Source organism: Maniola jurtina, chromosome 13 (genome assembly GCF_905333055.1).
Source record: "Maniola jurtina chromosome 13, ilManJurt1.1, whole genome shotgun sequence".
Classification (NCBI taxonomy): domain Eukaryota; kingdom Metazoa; phylum Arthropoda; class Insecta; order Lepidoptera; family Nymphalidae; genus Maniola; species Maniola jurtina.
In genome coordinates this window covers 10,106,696-10,125,014 of record NC_060041.1, presented here as the reverse complement: position 1 = coordinate 10,125,014, position 18,319 = coordinate 10,106,696, and the positions used below count along the sequence as shown (strand labels likewise).

The following is an 18,319-nucleotide window of genomic DNA, read 5'->3' as shown; positions in this document are numbered from 1 at the left end:
TCGTTGAATAAGTACTAATTATCAAAAATTGAATAGTTAACCAAGTAAGTGATTATAACTAGGTAGTATCCTTCTAAGGAAGAAAGTCTTCAATGCGCGAGTCTGAGACTAAGGCCTCATTCGCACGAGAGCTTTTTTAACGTCCGTTAAAAAAGCGTTCAAATAGAACAACTGCATTCCCAAGTATCTACGCTATGTTTGGCCATGCGGCCCTATGGCCTGCCGTAATGTCCCACTATGTTGCTCTGGCGCAAATGAAGCTTAAAGGTGCGTACGCACTAGAACTGAACTGCAGCTGCACTGCACGAGACTGCACTACGCGGCACATCGCGTCAGAATATTATTTCTATCATTTTGTATGGAGCATATCGCTCTAGAGCGGCGCTGCACAGCGCTTCAAGTTCAGCGTCCGTTGCCGCGGGGCACGGATGGAGAGAATATGGGCAGCGCGCCTGCCGCGGTGCGCAGTGCCGCTGCAGTTCAGTTCGAGTGCGTTGGCACCTGGTATCTTCTCTTCTGCTTTCTCATCCGGTGGACGGTGGTAGAGCTTAAAACAATGATTAACGTCTCTAAAGTAAACTCACATAAATATAATATTTTGTCTGTGTCTATCTGTCCGTCTTTCCGTCTGTACGTCTGTCGTGTCTGTCAAGAAAATCAAGGTTTCTTAGGTACTTGCCGTTGTCCTAGAATCTTGTAATTTTGGAGATAGGTAAGTCCTATAGCACAAGTAAAGGAAAAAATACGAAAACCGTGAATTTGTGGTGACATCACAAAAAAAAATGTGTTCATGAACAAATAATCAGTATGTTCAATCTTCGAAGAAAGATAACTACCAAATAAGAGAGGCCTTTGCCTAAGTAAGTACATTCTTAAACAGATATTTTTTTTAATGCACATAATAGTTTTTTGTCTATCGTGCAAACGTGAATCTGACTCGCAGTCTGTTTTTTTACCTTTAATTTTTATACAAGATTTAGCAACGATTAGGTACTTATCAGGTAAAATTCTGCTAAGACTAGTAATGTACACAATTTGAAGATTCAACCTAATTGATAAACCACACAGAAGTTTTGCTAAATAAACTGTAAGTACCTACTTAATAACTATTGCCATTAGTACATAATATATTAGCAAGGTTTGTTTGCCGAACTAAACCAATACAATTCACACGATTGTAGGCAAAAGGTCAATAACAGTTAAAGGATAAACCACGGATAAACCATAATGTTAAAGTTTGTTAACGTTTTTGCGAAGTGTTTAAACAGTAGTTACGTTAAGCAAATTTCGCATGTTTGCTATAGCTTCCTAGCAGATCTTCAAACGATACCCATCATTTGTTTGCCAACAGGTGGTGACTGTTCAATATGACCTGTTACATCTAATATTTGTTCGTCAAAGTGGTGATGTAGATATTATTGACGCGAATCTGTGACGAATGGACTGGTCCCTCTAAATCCGTGTAAACAATCCTACGTATTTTTAAACATACCTATAAAAGGATAAACAAACTAACTGATTTATCAACAGATCGGTCTGGAAAATTGAGATTTTGCACGTTAACTGTCGTTAAGTTCGAACTCTTAAAAATTTATAACAGCCCCGACAAGTGAAGGTTACAGTAACTAGAAAAGATAAATAAGATAGATAAATATATATAGTATATATATATATATATATATATATATATATATATATATATGTAGTATATATATACTAGATAAATTTCAAACGGCTGAACCGATTTTCTTGGATTATAGCTAAGAACACTCTCGATCAAGCCACCTTTCAAACAAAAAAACACTAAATTAAAATGGATTCATTAGTTTAGGAGCTACGATGCCACAGACAGATACACAGATACACACTTCAAACTTATAACACTCCTCTTTTTGGGTCGAGGGTTAATAAGAAAGGATTGTTAGAAATTGTACATCGATGGAAATTCCGCACGACCGAAATCGGACTAGTCAGCTAGTATAATAAATGTACCTATCCAAGAAAACTCAATTTGGGAATCGAAACAACCTATGTGTAGACCGTAGGCATAGATGTACCGTAGGTAGTATTAAAGAATTTTGTTTTTTAAACAGTCTGCCTTATACCGTTATTCCTCAGAAGCTATTAATTAGGTAGGTAACAGAGGTATTTGTCCCATTAGGTTTTAAGTATTTAGCGCTTTAGTTACTTAGACTTCGTTAGACGCTCACTTCTGAACATAAGTTTATTTTTGGTATTTCTACACTCAGAGTAATCTTCTACTATATAAAAATAAGTCGGGTTTTCCTTCCTGACGCTATAACTCCATAACGCACGAACCGATTTCCACGGTTTTGCATTCGTTGGAAAGGTCTCGGGCTCCGTGTGGTTTATAGCAAAGAAAATTCAGGAAAAATTTCAACAGAAAAGCGTGAAAATCTTTTTTCATAGCATGTACTACAAACCAAGTGGCGAAACGGAGTTCGCCGGGTTTGCTAGTATATTATATTTGTGCGTTCAGTGGCTACCTGTTTCTCCGTGGTCTGTCATAAGTCAATGTTCTTTCAACAAGATGCATATCGCGTAAAGTCCCACACGAGGCTTGGTGCCTACTTGTAACGTCTTCAATGTTTGCAAGCTTGTATACCACATACATTATTCAATAAGGTATTGAGGAAAATGATGGTAACGGAAAGCAAATAAATACATTAAGTACTTAAATAAATTTTATTTCAAGCAACGCAAGCAATATTTGCGTTGGTAAAAGCTCTTTTGATCGTATCATTTATGTCGAAATAGCCTACTTGCAGGCTGCAGCGTTCCTTTGTCAAGAAAATCTATGAACTCCAAATTTTTCAACCTTGTAAATAAATTGATGAATTTAATCAACGCGCAACGTAGCCTAGTATAGTGGTTATTTTAGAATTCTTGCATGGAGCTTTTAGGATTTAGATTGATGTTAGTGTTTCTAAATGTTTATAATATCAAAGAACGTTTGCGTATGTCGGCGGGCGCCGACACAGACGAAGTCCATACTTATACATATAGTTTCCCTAACTTGTAAATAACTACAAACTTGACATTGCCTAATCAGTGTAAAGCCAGACGAGAGAAAAAAAGAACGTTTGCACATTGGTTATTTTAATGATAACAATTACGTGCCGAGAGCTTTCTGATATTTTTTATCTAACCCTGTAGGTAAAAGCAAATGTGACTGACTGATCTATGATCAACGCAAAGCTCAAACTACTGAACGGATCGAGCTGTTTGGCATGTAGCTATTATGACGCAGACGCTAAGAAAGGATTTTTAAAAATTCAACCCTTAAGGCGGTGAAATAGAGGTTTGAAAATGTAGTCCACGCGGGTGAAGTTGCGGGCCTAAGCTATAGTATAATATAATAGTCTAAGTACAAAGCTCTTTGACCAAGTCTAGCTCAAATTTAATATAGACTCGGGCGGATTGCCAGACGATTGCATTCTACGATTCACATTTATAGAATACCTCGACCCGATGTCGTTTATGAATGATTGGCTTTAGCCATTGTTGGTACAATCAGTCAATCACGTCATGTTAAGTAGTGAATAGGTAAGGACAATGTACTCGTAAATTGTTAGCACCTACTGTAGTAGAACTTTGTAGAGGAAAACTTGAGTATAACTTATGTTGGTACTTACAAAGAAAGAGTCAAATGGTACAATAAAGAATACTTAAGTACTTAGCTGTACATGGCTGTACCACGCTGTACCTAGTGCATAAGTTATTAATTTCACCTTAATTAATTAAATTGGTACTTATTTTACCCGACTATGGGTCATTTTTCACACACCTTTAATAGCTAAGTAGTAGCTACCTGCTAAGTAATTATCTACTATAATAGATGTGTCGTGTGATATGTTTATCGGTTTACCACTTCCCTCATAATTGCAAAACCATTCTTTACATACTAGGTAGGCAAAAAATGCCGACTTTATGCACTTTTTAGACGCGCTTCACTCTATAATATGAGATTCAACCATTTCGACTAAGGAGGAGAGGACTAAATAGGAATTATTATGGTTAAATGATTCAAAAAATTGTAATACAGCAGTATTACCCATCCGTATTACTGGTATTACTGCACAAGTCGTCATTCTGAGGTACTGTTTTTCAAACAAAAGAAAACAAAACAAAAGAAAAATTGCCTATGATAATAACTACATACCTATCTACATAATTTCTTTGTAGATATTTTATTTTATTTTTTTATTTTATTTAATAGGAAGCCAACGGTATACAAAGAAAAGTAATTATGACGATTTATATAAACTTAGGACTATCAATGTATACTCACTTACAGGCTAACACAACATGCTTAATCTAAAACTTCTAAATAGTAAAACTTAACCTAAGACATTCCTTGCATAAAATCTATAATAATTAAATTAATTACTCAATAAGCCAAAAGTACAACAATTTTTAAAATTAACAATAAAAACTTCAAAAAAGACTAAAAATAGCACCCTACAATTTCAAAATGAATCTTTAAATATTTTATATTAGACTTACTAAGGAATTTTGTAAGATATTTGTAATAAAAGTTTAAAAAATAACAAAATGAGTGACTCTAGTGATAATTTGTGTCTAATGCTGAATTAAACTTTGTTCCGGAAAAGTCGCGTGAAAAATACTTGAAAGACTATGAATTATTTAACGATTGGAAACTTGCTAAACTTGCTGTGAAGACCTACTCAGAAACTGGCTTTATCATATAAACACGTAAATATAAAAATTTCTTTGTTTTTCAATAAACAATTATTTTTCTTAGGTATATCTTGTATTTTTTCGCTGTTGAGTTGAAAAGTTGTATGTATCATACGATAGCAAAGTTTTTGTTCTTGTGCCTTTGAACCCCTCGCTACACTCAGGATTCTAACTTAAAGAATCTTTCGCCCGCTCGGGGTTCAAACTAGGCACTCGCAACAAAAATGAACTTTGCTATCTTGTTGAACAAATAACTATTTCGTCTCTCCTGAAAAGTAACTTTACTTACTTTACTTGTACTACTTTGTGTTTGTTGTACCCATTTTAAACTTTCAGGGTATCCCAACCAACCAACCAGTCAACCAAAGATTATTATCATAAATGAGGTGTAAGCTATAATTATATTATATACATTAACGTCATGACAAATACAATAATATGGCATGAAAGGGCCAAATGGACCGTGGAAAGTTAGGAGCCAGACAGACAAGCTATTGCATTTATATTATTACTTAGGATGGATATGGATGGAGTGTGTGGATCATATTGTATGGATATTATTTTTCTAAAGATGTTTTTGGTTGCAGGTGAGAAAATAATATGGTTGCGCGACCACGGTCGCCATGCAGCGCTCTGCTGCCACAGTTCTACGCCGGGAGGGACATCTTCATCACTGGAGCCACTGGCTTCATGGGCAAGGTGAGTTCGTACCTATATAAAATATCTACCAAAATACGCAAGAGAACGAGACTAGCCGACATGGTTTTAAAAGTATCCAGCCGGGCTATTCAGAACACTCGATTCAGTAAGTTATCGTTGAAAAATGTAACTTATCGAACGGTAACTTACCGAATCGAGTGTTCTGAGTCGCCCGGCAGGTCGAAATCAAGATGGGAAGGGCACGCCTGTAGTACTAGGCACCACATAAGATAACGGAATTACCTCTTGTTACTTGAATGGTGACTAAGTATAGGTACGTACTTGGAAGAAAACTAACCAGTATACGTATAGATTGTTACGGCTATACTTACATATTTAGTCGACGTAAGCCCAACTAGTTTCAAACCCATCCGGGGTCCTTTTTCATAGGGACTCAGCTAGCCGTACCAACGCTAAAACGTTCAAATAGCGGTTCTCTTGTTGTTACTTTGCCACTTTGTATGTTCGATATTCAGGTGTGATCATGGCGTGGTAAATGTGCACAAATAACTTCGCCAATGTCACGTAGTGATTACCTACTGTTACGTAAATTAGATAAAAATCAACACACACTCAATAATGTGTTGATTAACAGGGCTCTCTCCGTCACTCGCTTCATACAATCGTAGTTCCAATTTAATTTGAATATTAAGCAACCAAAGTCCATGAAATTTTGCAGACATATTCTAGAAACTAATATCTGTGTCTGTGGTGTTTTAGTTTTTTCTAAAATTATGTAGTTTTAAAATTACAGGGGCTCAAAGATTTGTATGTAAATTTTTAAGACCGCGTAACTTTGAAACCGATCTGGAAAACCACAGACATAGATATTAGTTTCTAGAATATGTCTGCAAAATTTCATGAACTTTGGTTGCTTAATATTCAAATGAAATTGGAATTACGTTTGTATGAAGCGAGTGACGGAGAGACCCCTCTTAAGGTACAATCTCTCTATCGGTGACATGCTGATGATCTCATGCGGGGTAAATAATAAATAATGTGTCTAAAGCCAGATTATTAAGTAGGTAATTCTGCACTACATCTTGTTTTACTCCCTTATTTGCATGGATCTTGGAAGCTTGATCATACAAACTAGATGTACCTACATGTAAGGATGTCTGTAATCCGTATGCCTGGCAAGCATTCATCATTGGACGAACTGTCCATTCGATTGAGTCTCAAGTCATCATCATGTAATTTGGATGATACACCTACTTTATCGTGTGTGGGGTCCATTAATGTAAAGTTCAATGCGCCAATTTAACTAATGTTATATTTATGGACACTTCGCGTACGCCATAACTGCCATATAGCATATAGCCAACGTGACTTCATCAGAACAGAAACGAAAGGATTCTCGGTACTTACCTATTTATTAGTTTGTCATATCCGCTATGTTGGATTTGTCATGACAATTTAGAGCCTTTACGCGGAATATTACCACAGAGTTAGAATAGTGTGACGCTTACTAAGCTAACAGTATTTCATTTCTCAATTTTTATTTTTATTTTATGAGTAGATAAATATACCTACTTTGCAGCCTAAGTAAATGAACAAAACATATCAACTATTAGAAGATTTACGATGAGATATTGTGCTGTTTTTATCAAAAAATAGTTAAAGTTGAAATGGGGAGGTGGTTCTCGATTCGGTGCGTATTTTCTAAATACATACAATATCTATTAATATACTTAGTTAGATACGTACTCGTGACTCGACACAATATCTTAGCTTTTTTGTAATGAATCGCGATAATTGCATCTGAGATCAGAGATAATATTTTTTTCAAATCCTGTTTTAAAAAAAGCAGTCCGTAACGCATTATGTTTTGCTGAAATACTAATTACTTAGGTAGATAGATATCTTATAATTAACCTTCATGTTAATATGAATGACCAGACGTTATTAATGATGATACGATCAATAATAATTTATAACAAGGAAATCCGAAAATACACCAGGCGGGTACCAGCAGCCTCGACATTGCGGCCTTTAATTTTGACGAGTTGACACCCGGCAATTACGCTGTACGTACCTATACTTAATGATCTTATTGTCAACTATAATGATAAATAATGTGCCAATAAAGTGTGAGACATATTAATTTATTAGTTTCCTTTATTTTGACACAATTTGCGGAAAAGTTTTGGGACTTATAGCAAGGCTTTATTTATTATATACTACAGCAGAGTCGAAGCGACGCTGTCTTAGGCTGGTTTTACAGTGACGCTTACCGTCCGCGCGGGTGGTAAGCGCGGTGGCCGTATTGCCGTCAGCGCGGGTCATCCGCGCGACTATGTAACGAATAACGATCCAAGAGACGCAAAGCTCGTGGCCCGCGACGCTTACCAACCGCGCTGGCGAAAGCGTCACTGTAAAACCACACTTACGCTGACCATACACGATCAAGTTTACCCTAAAGTGCGTATAATAAGTCAACTTGTCATGCACACTGATAGCCATACACCATCAAGTTTGCTGGACGCCGCTTCAAGGTAAGCTATACAAAGAATCAAAAGCTTAATTAGCTATAATCCGCTAAAAAGACAAATCTGTATGGTACAACATGTAGCATGCGACATGCACCACCCGCCCTCCCACTGCTAAGCATGCAGACGAAGCCAGCCACCAAGCAAGCCCCAAGTACCACCACGCAATACCACACAAATCCACCAGAACACACTCGACGCACGTTTCGTTTTTGATTCTTTGTATATCATAGACTGCCGCAAAGTAACGCCTGCTTTTATACAATAACGGTAAGCTTAATCGTGTACGGCAAGCGTTAGTTTAATTCCGGGATTTGCTCTGAAAACAGTAGCAAGTGGTGTGCATTAGCAGAATCACAATCGATCTGATAGGTATACTTAGTGTGACGATCGCAATCAGCTCTCATTGGCAGACTCTCACCATTGACAATAATAATATTCTGTGCTATTGATTAAAATAATTAGAAAGAACAACGCGCAGTAAATTCTGCTTCTTTTAATTTATAGACTAAGTAGCGTTTGGCTACAATCAGACCTACTGGCAAGATGATGCAGCCTAAGATGGAGCGCGCTTGCCATGAAGATGCCTATTCACTTTTGAATTGAAGTTATGCTTATCATAGCGGCTTTAGTTATCGCAATGGTACAGTCATAACTTTCGTGGGAACCCCGCTGGGCGACTGTATCACTGACTGAAATACGGAATAGGCCTCTGAAGAGTTTTTTTTCCGAAGAAACTTGAAGTAGTAAAACATTTTATAGCATGTTTTGGTGCAGGTGCTGATAGAGAGGCTGCTGTCAACATGTCCAGACGTCGGTCGCCTGCATCTCCTAATGAGACAGAAGAAGGGCGTCACTCCAGAGAAGCGCTTGCAGCAACTTAAACAATCACAGGTATGGAAACCAGGACAACATCGTAGGACATCCAAAGTTAATAGTGACGTTGTGAGTGTATTTTGCCGGACAGCTCGTGAAGTTCCAGCGAAAAGAACAAGAAAGCGGGTAGATCGATACTGCCCATGATAGCTCGAACTTCATCTCTCATAATCATCTTAGTTAATCATAAGTTCTGTCATCATTAGCACTATCACAGTTTTACGATGTATCGTATGCATCCACCGTTGGCCTTTTTAAGGTAATTTGAGCTTGAACGGTAACTTCCTGTGTTTGGTTACTTGGTCTTTTGCATTCAATCATTGCCGGTCATTTGCTGATAGTCATCGCTCTGTCTGTTTTTGCTCATTTTACCTTCCCATACTCTTTTTAGATTTATCTTAAAATCCATCATTGTTTACGATAATATGTGATCCTCAAATAAACCAAGACATGCGTCCGATTCCCAGGTATTCGACGTGGTCCGTCAAAAACATCCTTCGCAATTAGACAAGCTATGCATGATTCCGGGGGACGTTGCACACCCAGGTCTTGGCATCGCTCCACAGGATTTACGACAACTACAAGAGGTATTTATATTTTTATGCATGCGGTTCGTTGGAATTTTCAATAAAATTAAGAAATAAATAAAAACAAAGTTCAGCGTTGCAGGACTCTCTCAATATAATTTTTTATTTATTTCAATGGAATGTGTGTAAGTGAACGCTAAATCAAGGGTGTTTCTGAAATAGCACTTTGTGCAGACGATACAATTATAAATAGTGAGGAATTTGCGCTGAGGCGCTTATTCCAAAAATTCAATGACAGAGATGTCCAAATGCTGAAATCGGTCATCATCATCGTATCTAGCGAGCGTCAACTGCTGAATATAAGCCATATCCAGCCACTTTCAGCCGCCCTCTTTATATCTTCGGTCCATCTTGCAGGAGGGCGCATCACGCGGTCTCCACTGCAGAATTTTCTAGTTCCAATGATGTTAGCTCCTTTGTACGGCATGGCATAATCCACTTAACCACTTCAACTTTCTTGTGGCTAAAATAGCAAAATAGCAGTTTTTTTTTAAATTCTCATACAACTGCCCTTGACTGCAATCTCACCTGGTGGTAAGTGATGACTGATGATGCAGTCTAAGATGGAAGTGGGCTAGCCTGGCAGTTTTCATTGAACCTTTAGTTTCCACACGGCATCGTAACGGAACGCTAAATCGCTTGGCGGCACGGCTTTGCCGGTAGGGTAGTAACTAGCCACGGCCGAAGCCTCTCAACATTTTAAAGTCCAGTTATTTATTTATAGGTATCCATCGTATTCCACTCCGCAGCGACGCTGAAGTTCGATGAGGCATTATCGACGGCAGTGGAACAAAATGTGTTGTCAGTCATACGTCTTATGGATATCTGTGATACTCTTCCTAATTTACAGGTATACATAATACATATACTATACTTATCCCACTTTTCAATCTAGATTGAAATCATTTAGAGCATTTATTTGAAATGTTAAATTTTTTATCAGGGTTCCGTAACCGAAGGATGCCAACGGGACTCCCGTTGGCATTCTTCCCGTTACGGGACTCTATTACCACGGTAATATTACGTATAATATTACCGTGCTTATTACTAAGCCTCCGCTGTCCGTCCGTCCGTCCCCTGTCTGTCAGCGAACTGTACCTAACTCGTGAACCGTAATTTAGATAGACAGTTGAAAAACAGAATGTGTCTATTGCCGCTTCAACGACAAATAATAAAAACTTCACATCGTCGTCGTGTCCCCGGGAGAAAGAATATAAGTTAGTGAATAATTTTAGGGTTCCCTCAAATCGTCGACGCCTGGATTAAAATATTACTACTTATAGCGCCTATATATTATTATTTTTTACTTTTCAGATTTTTTCCCGAGGGTATATTAAATTTTAAATTAAATTTTTATTTTATTTTCATGATCGATCCGGAATTCTTAGAACCAGTTTACATCACAGTATTTTTCCTAATCTCAATTATATTATTTCAATGACCTTTTTATGGCAATGTACGTCTACGTTTGCATGCTTTAATTAGTTGCTTTTTGTATTTTTTGAATGCTAAGTTGCCAAGAAGAACACATGTGAAAAATCTTGATGATAACACGTTGAAAATCTTGATATGCGAGTTTTCGTAAACGTTTTATATATTATTATTTTGGTCTGGATCTGGGGACCTGCCTCGATGGTCTATTTATTATAGTACGTTCGACTGCGAATAACGAGGTCCATGGTTCGATTCCTAGATCTGGCTAAAAAAGCCACAACATTGGAATTTCTCAGTACCAGCCCTGAGTTAGGAAGTTGCCCGTGTTCCACCCCCGTACCTCGGAGAGCACGTAAAGCCGTTAGTCCTGCGCCTGATCTGTCTCCCGTCGTCAGATCGGGCTATGAGAGTGAGGGGATAGAGTGTGCGCCTGTTTGCGCACATGTTTGTACACTATACCTATCTATATCTCCCACGCAGGTGGCTAATGTCTGTTGAGATTGTCCGCCGTGACCGAAATTCGGTCGGGTGAGATAAATAAAAAACTCGGCCAAGTGCGAGTCAGACTCGAGCACTGAAGGTTCCGTACTCGGGTATTTTTTCCAACTTTTTGCACGATAAATCAAAAACTAGTATATTTATGGTACTCTTTCCCTAGGCTCTCATCCACGTGTCCACAGCGTACAGCAATCCAGAGCTCAGTGTAATAGAAGAGAAGGTGTACCCTGCTCCAGCTTCCCTACCGCGTCTTCTTGCGATGGTTGAGGCTGTGCCGTCACAACTTCTTGCCAATATCACGCCACAGTAAGTTTTATCAAGTGATGACAATGATGAAGGTTCATAACTTGGGGGAAGGTTCATGACATCTTCATAACTGTACAGGTAGTATAACTGATTGTAGAAACTATGAAGTTTATATACCTACTTGTGATATCGCTTTCTCCTAAAAACCAGTGCCATAGCTTGTTTCCGCTTCTGAAGCTGAAGTCCTAAGTATCATTAGTCTTTAACGTGTACATATTTGAATTAAAATATTTTTTTTTGCGGATAAAAAAAAATAGGATGTTATTTAATAAAAAAAAGTTGTCACAAGCAGTAGGTATAACGCTGGATTCTGTGAGATTTTTGCAAGAGATCATCGTTCACTTAATGGACGTATATGAGACTAACAGAGGTGTCTATTAGAAATTTCCAGAATTGAAAATTGGACATTAGGAAAAACAGTTTTTTTGAGTGGAAAAGGGGATATAAACTGATTACTTTACCTGGTTCCTCCTTCACCTTTCTAGTAGCCTTGCGTACAATACCTGTATCGTACGCAAGGTATCGTTAAAGTCTGCACTCATACGGCCAAATTCGAATTCGAACCGCTGCGTTAGACCGACTTTGGAACACCCTTCTCTAATCAGTTTAGTCCAACCACTTTTAATATAGGCTGCGTATTAGGCCGCATCATCACTTGCCAGCAGATCTGATTGCAGCCAAGTACTAGTCTATTAAAACAATCCCGTTTAAGTTAGGTTCGGTGACACTCTATAAATATAGGTAGGTATATATTTATAGATATACTTTAAATATAGGTATATATTTTAAGGTAGCTTAATTATTCACAAATTCGTTTCTTTTCAGGTACATAAAGCCGAAACCCAACACTTACACGTTCACAAAAGCGATGGCGGAGGAAGCGGTGCGGAGTCGGGCCAATAAGAACTACCCTGTCGCCATCTTCAGACCAACCATAGGTTTTTATTTTTTACCTAAATTAACAGAGCAATCTTTTGACCTAAATGAGTGGAAGAAACAGACATGTTGTACCGACCGCACATAGTTTGGAATAAAGGACAAGAAGAAGACCTAAATTAGCAGGGCTTGTCAATCTTTTTACTTCAGCGCGGTCTGTGGGTCAACTATTCCAAAAAGAATAAACTCACTTAGGTAGGTAAATCTTTTGTAAACGTAATATCTACTAGGTATGGACATGCGTGTGAAATAAAACGTTATTTATATTTATTTAACTAAATAAAAATCATAAATTATGTCGTGTGACTTTTTTCTTTTTCAACTTTGACTTTTCTCTGGTTGCGAGTGTAATCGCCATGCCAATCATGGCTAATACTCCCCTTTCCCCTCCAATTAAGCGTAAAGCTTGTGCTAGGAGTGGGTACGACAATAGTGCAACGGGTAAGGTTTAAACCGCCGACCTTTTGGAGTTCAGTCCGCTCTTCAACCGCTTTTTTGTTACAGTGATTTCGTCACTCCGCCACCCGTACCCCGGGTGGATCGAGAACCTCAACGGCCCGAGTGGCGTTGTCGCCGCAGCCGGCAAGGGCCTCCTCCACGTGTTCTGCAGGAAGCCCAATGCAAGAGCAGACCTCCTGCCGGTGGACATCGCTATCGATACTCTACTGGCTGTCGCGTGGGAAACTGCGGTTGACAAGTTAGTACCTATGAAGCGTTCCGATACCAGCGTAGAAACCAATCAGAAGTAGGTACGGGTTTAATGTAACTGCCATACCACTTCTAAGTTAACCCGTTTCCATATAAGGCTGAGATCTATAGAGAACACTTTGACTTTGCTCAGACTTATGGCACTTTTAAAACGAGACAGCGTTATACCGCTGGCATAAATCTGTCTCGTTTTAACTGAAACTTAAGTCTAAGCAAAGTCAAAGTGCGCCCTATAGATATCAACCTGTGACTGCATCATCACTTACCACCAGGTGAGATCGCAGTCAACTATGGATGGGTTCGAAACTAGTCAGGCCCGACGTCGACTAACCACGTGAGTCTCGTACAGCCGGGAGCACTTATAATTAAATACCGGAATACTTAATAAAAAAACTACCAATAATATCGTGGCTTATCTAAGCAAAAATTATGTTGCAATTAATGTGTGCTAAATAGAATGGAAAATGTAAGTAATCCATACTAATTGTAAAGTGTGTCTGTCTGTCTGCTAGCTTTATACGGCCCAACAGCTTAACCGATTCTATCGAAATTTGGCATGGAGTCAGCTTATTTCCCGGGGACGAACATAGTCAACTTTTTATCCGGAAAATCTAATAGTTCCCACGGGATCATTAAAAACCTAAATCCACGCGGACGAAGTATCCTCTAGTAAGTAATAAAAGAGATATTCTATTTATTTCTGCGGTTCTAGCAATGCTATATTTTTTTACAGGCTTCCAGAAGTCCGTGTCTACAACTGCAGCACTTACGAGAACCCGACAACATGGCTGGAGTTCGAGTCCGCGCTCAAGCAGTACCTCCCTCTGAACCCATTGGATAACTGCCTTTGGTATCCGAGTGGATCGGGAGTCGAGAATCGGTTAGTTACCTAGGTTATTTTTATGCCATTACAAGCTAGCCCTTGACTGCGATCTCACCTGGTGGCAAGTGATGATAAAGTTTAAAATTGAAGCGGGCTAGCTTGGGGTATGGCAGTTACCCCTTATCGGTTTCTGCACTTCATTGTACCGGAATGCTAAATCGCTTGCTGCCAAATAGATCGATATAGAACTTGTTACTTATATCGATTGATATAGAAGATTGTGATAAGTCATCCAGGTTTTAGGACAAAGTTCTTTTTTTCTAACTGTGGCACGTAGGTACCTACTCGGTAGGAAAGGCATTCCGAACCAGTGGTAGATGTTTTTGAAGATTCAAAAGTACTTGTAAAAGTTTAAATGAATAAAAATTATTTTTATTTATTTATTTACCTACCTAATTAAGTATTAGGTATAGCGATCTAACGTTTGAACCTGGGCATTCGTCTTGCACGTTATTTGAATGATTAAGTTAGTAGGAAAATTAGAGTGTCTAAGTATATCCGTAGGCATAGGAAATGTTTTCCGGTCATGCGTTGTCTTCGATCTTTTCTTCCCATTCGAAGTTTCCACGACCTTCCTATTCTTGGTTATGCTAACGCAAGCTATGTTGACTTAAATGAAGACCAGTTTAGAAGCAATGGATTTCAAAACACTAGCATTCCGTTTAAGTATATTGGGTTGCACTAAATTATACCTACCTATACTTAACAAAATTTCACAATTTCGCTTCGTGATCTCGTCTCAAATTTCGCCTTTGCTTACCTGTAAAAGATCTTGCGTGGCAATGTCAAATTGTATAATTATACCGATTATCTTAGCTCGGTTCGTAAGTAATTCTGTACCTTTTTATTATATGTGAAAGCGTACTTAGTACCTACCTATTAACCTATACTTAATGTGTCCTACCTAGGTATTTATGATCATACTTTGATGTTTCATACATAATAAGTATGTATCATTCATTTCCCTTTTCCAATCTTACACGAGTATGTAGGTAAGTAGGAAATTCGAGTCCATTGCAAATGTCCATTGCGTGTTTTACTATTAATGACTCTTTCAAAATCAATGGTTACCTATATCTAATAATAGACTAATAACTAAGTAGCAAGATGATAATTTTATGTTTTTTTTTTATTTCAGTTACGCACACAAAATACTGCAGTTCTTTCTACAGACATTCCCCCTTCACCTTGCGGAGTACATTATTCGGACATTTGGAATTAAAATGAAGTAAGATCTGAGGTGTATCACTGATGTGGCTCCTCACTTTCATTACTGTGTTGTAGTGTGTCGCGACTTGTAACTGTCAGTGACGCGATAATAGGATGCATTAGAATGCGATCGGATATCGATCAAATTCTCACGTTTTTGGCGATAACTCAAAAATTAAATTAATAAGGAAGTACTTTTTCGGATTAGCCGCACGTAACAGGGCGGCAGCATCTTTGGAGCCTTATTAAATAAAGATTATATTATGCTCACATATTATAGTTACTATGAAGACATATAATATGCATAGGTATAGGTAAATGAAGGCAGCTCGCTGATGCTGCGGCGCGCCCCAATTGGTTGATCGCTGTGCCTGATTACGTTGCAGGGTATAAGTTGCACGTTGCAATACACCACAACACAGAGATGTGTCTATAGCTTTATATTTTAAGCATTTATTTATTAATTTGCTGCAGGTATTACAAGCACTGTAACCGGCGTTTTTAATAAAGTTCAATTCTTGAAGGATATTCAGAATAGATCGTAATAACTAGTACTTAGATAAAATGTATTGTTATTTATGTATTAAAAAGTTTTATACAACTTAGGTTGATGAACCATTGTTAAAGTAGGTAGGTTAATATGCATACTTTACTTATATATTAATAAATAAATAATAATTAATTGTCATTTTCAGACTTAGTCTAATAATAGCTGAACAGAAAATGCGCGCTATGGACGACGTTCTCGCCTTCTTCGCTCTACGAGAGTGGGAGTTCAAGACTGAGAATGTGGCAAAGCTTAGGGATAGGCTTTCTGCGAGTGATGCTGCTATATACAATTTGGATCCCAAGACTATTGAGTGAGCACTATCTTTTTTTACACGTTCATTCAACTCTGAGTGGTGATAGCCTAATTATAAGACGTCAGCCTTCTATTTGGGAGGTCGGATTCTAATTTTTTGGAGTTATCTGTGTTTTAAGCAATTATATGGGTATCACTTTAACGGTGATGGAAAATGTCGCGAGGAAACCTGCATGCCTGAGAGTTCTCCGTGAATGAAGTCTGCCTATTCACACTTGGCCAGCGTGTCGGTCTATGGCCAAACCCTTCCTATTCTGAAAGGACACCTGTGGTCAGTAGTGAGCCGGTTATGGGTTGATTAAGATGATGATGATACAACTCTGATGATCTTTTGAATATAGTAACTATTGCTTCGTGGGCGTTACGCCACAATTAGTAAACTGATTTGGCTGAGAATAGAAATAGCTTATACCCCGAAGTAACACATAGGTATACTTAATTTTAATTCAGAAAAATCAGTGAGCTCTCGCGGGTATTTTAAAAAACCTATAAGTAATATCCACGTGGACGAAGCCGTAGGCGTAACTATAAGTAGTCTTATGAAAAAAGGTACAATTACTAATAGGGAGTAACTATATTTTTTACAGATGGACTGAACAATATAAAAACTTCATTAAAGGCACCAGAAAATATTTGCTGAAAGAAAAGGATCAGGATATCGCAGAGGCAAAACGACACATTAGCAGGTTAGTGATTACGCGGTGTAGGGTATATGGGATACAAGGGGAATTCAACGACCGTAAATCAAAACTCTAGGGCCATTAAATTTTAGTGCATAAAAATCTTATAAGATTCACTGTTCAATTATTGTTTATTTGTTCAGTGAACTTATTTTTGCGTAAAGAATTAGCCCGGCTTGTTCAGCTCAAGATTCAGCCAGTATTATTAAGCACCATTCAAAACCAAATGATTTAAATGCGCATTACTATCTTGTACCTATTCTTAAAACTTTATGTGCTCTTTTTTCACAGAATGTACTTCTTACACAAAGGCATGCAGTTCTTCGTGATGGTTCTTCTCTTCAGGCTTATGCTACAGAATAAGTCTATAAGAGATGTAGTATATGGAACTCTGCGATTGCTGTGGTCTCTATTATTCGCGACCTTCAGTCATTTGATAGGCATTGAATGAAACAGTAGGTAGGTAACAAAAATGTAACATAATCGGTATGATTATTAATTTACCAGAAGACAATAAGATATTTATTAAATTATTTCTTTGTTCTGTAAAGGTGCGCCCAGATCATGTAATCTGTTTATATTACATAGATCTAGTACTTAAGTTAAAAAAAACTTGTTGAATAAAGGTGCAGACATAATATGACATTGTAGTGTTATGGTGTGACTGTGACCACTGACCGCGATAGTTCATCAGTGTCATAATATTACTTATATTACGATTTATATGAAAACTAGGTACACTATAGCTAGTCAGTCTTGACCATAATGACGCTTTGATACGCTTGGAGAGCTCCGATTGATAGATCGCTCGATATTGCGTTGCAGATTGCAATTTGCAACACACCACAACACAGTTTAATATGTATACACCTTTTAAAGTCCACATTGCTACCTGCCTGCTGATAAAAATGTTATTAAAGCAATATTGACCAACAATTTCTTAGGTATTGGTTTGGATGCATCTTTATGAAATATGTAGGTAGCTAGATTCTGATTTTAGAATGCAATGAATAAATAATTTGTAGAATTTTTCAAACATGTACAAGTTCATAGAACAGCTGCAACACTGACATCACAAGTAAAAAAATGAATAATTAGATCGGAGAAAGTGCGCATTTGATTGTTAACTTTCAAATTTTATTTTACTGTGCAGGTACAAAATATTTTAGTAGAATAGTAACTAGACTATTGCTTAAAATGTGAATTATGCATAGTTAACTACTTAAGTTATAATATTGTAAGCTATTATTGTACTTTAGCTTACTTACTTAATTAATATCGGAATTGGAAGCAATGATGGTAGCGGGTAGGTAGGTAAGTATTTAAATGTTACCTATTTAAAATGTAAATAATAATTTTATAATTTAAGTATAATATGAAAATTACCAATAGAATTCTTAATAAAAAGAAATCCGTATCAATCAAAATTA

The 18,319-nt window shown here is 37.6% G+C and overlaps 1 protein-coding gene across 1 annotated transcript in view; it reads left to right on the top strand.

Moving 5' to 3' along the window:
- LOC123870746 (putative fatty acyl-CoA reductase CG5065) overlaps nucleotides 1-18,319 on the top strand; it is a 25,562-nt gene extending 7,243 nt beyond the window's left edge. Inside the window, exons 2-13 of the mRNA XM_045914147.1 lie at nucleotides 5,310-5,421; nucleotides 8,688-8,804; nucleotides 9,254-9,373; nucleotides 10,098-10,223; nucleotides 11,466-11,611; nucleotides 12,437-12,549; nucleotides 13,052-13,244; nucleotides 13,989-14,135; nucleotides 15,277-15,366; nucleotides 16,043-16,207; nucleotides 16,797-16,895; nucleotides 17,181-18,319. Coding sequence (XP_045770103.1) covers nucleotides 5,323-5,421; nucleotides 8,688-8,804; nucleotides 9,254-9,373; nucleotides 10,098-10,223; nucleotides 11,466-11,611; nucleotides 12,437-12,549; nucleotides 13,052-13,244; nucleotides 13,989-14,135; nucleotides 15,277-15,366; nucleotides 16,043-16,207; nucleotides 16,797-16,895; nucleotides 17,181-17,340 — 1,575 coding nt within the window. The 5' untranslated portion in view covers nucleotides 5,310-5,322 and the 3' untranslated portion in view covers nucleotides 17,341-18,319. The remainder of the gene's footprint in view (nucleotides 1-5,309; nucleotides 5,422-8,687; nucleotides 8,805-9,253; nucleotides 9,374-10,097; nucleotides 10,224-11,465; nucleotides 11,612-12,436; nucleotides 12,550-13,051; nucleotides 13,245-13,988; nucleotides 14,136-15,276; nucleotides 15,367-16,042; nucleotides 16,208-16,796; nucleotides 16,896-17,180) is intronic.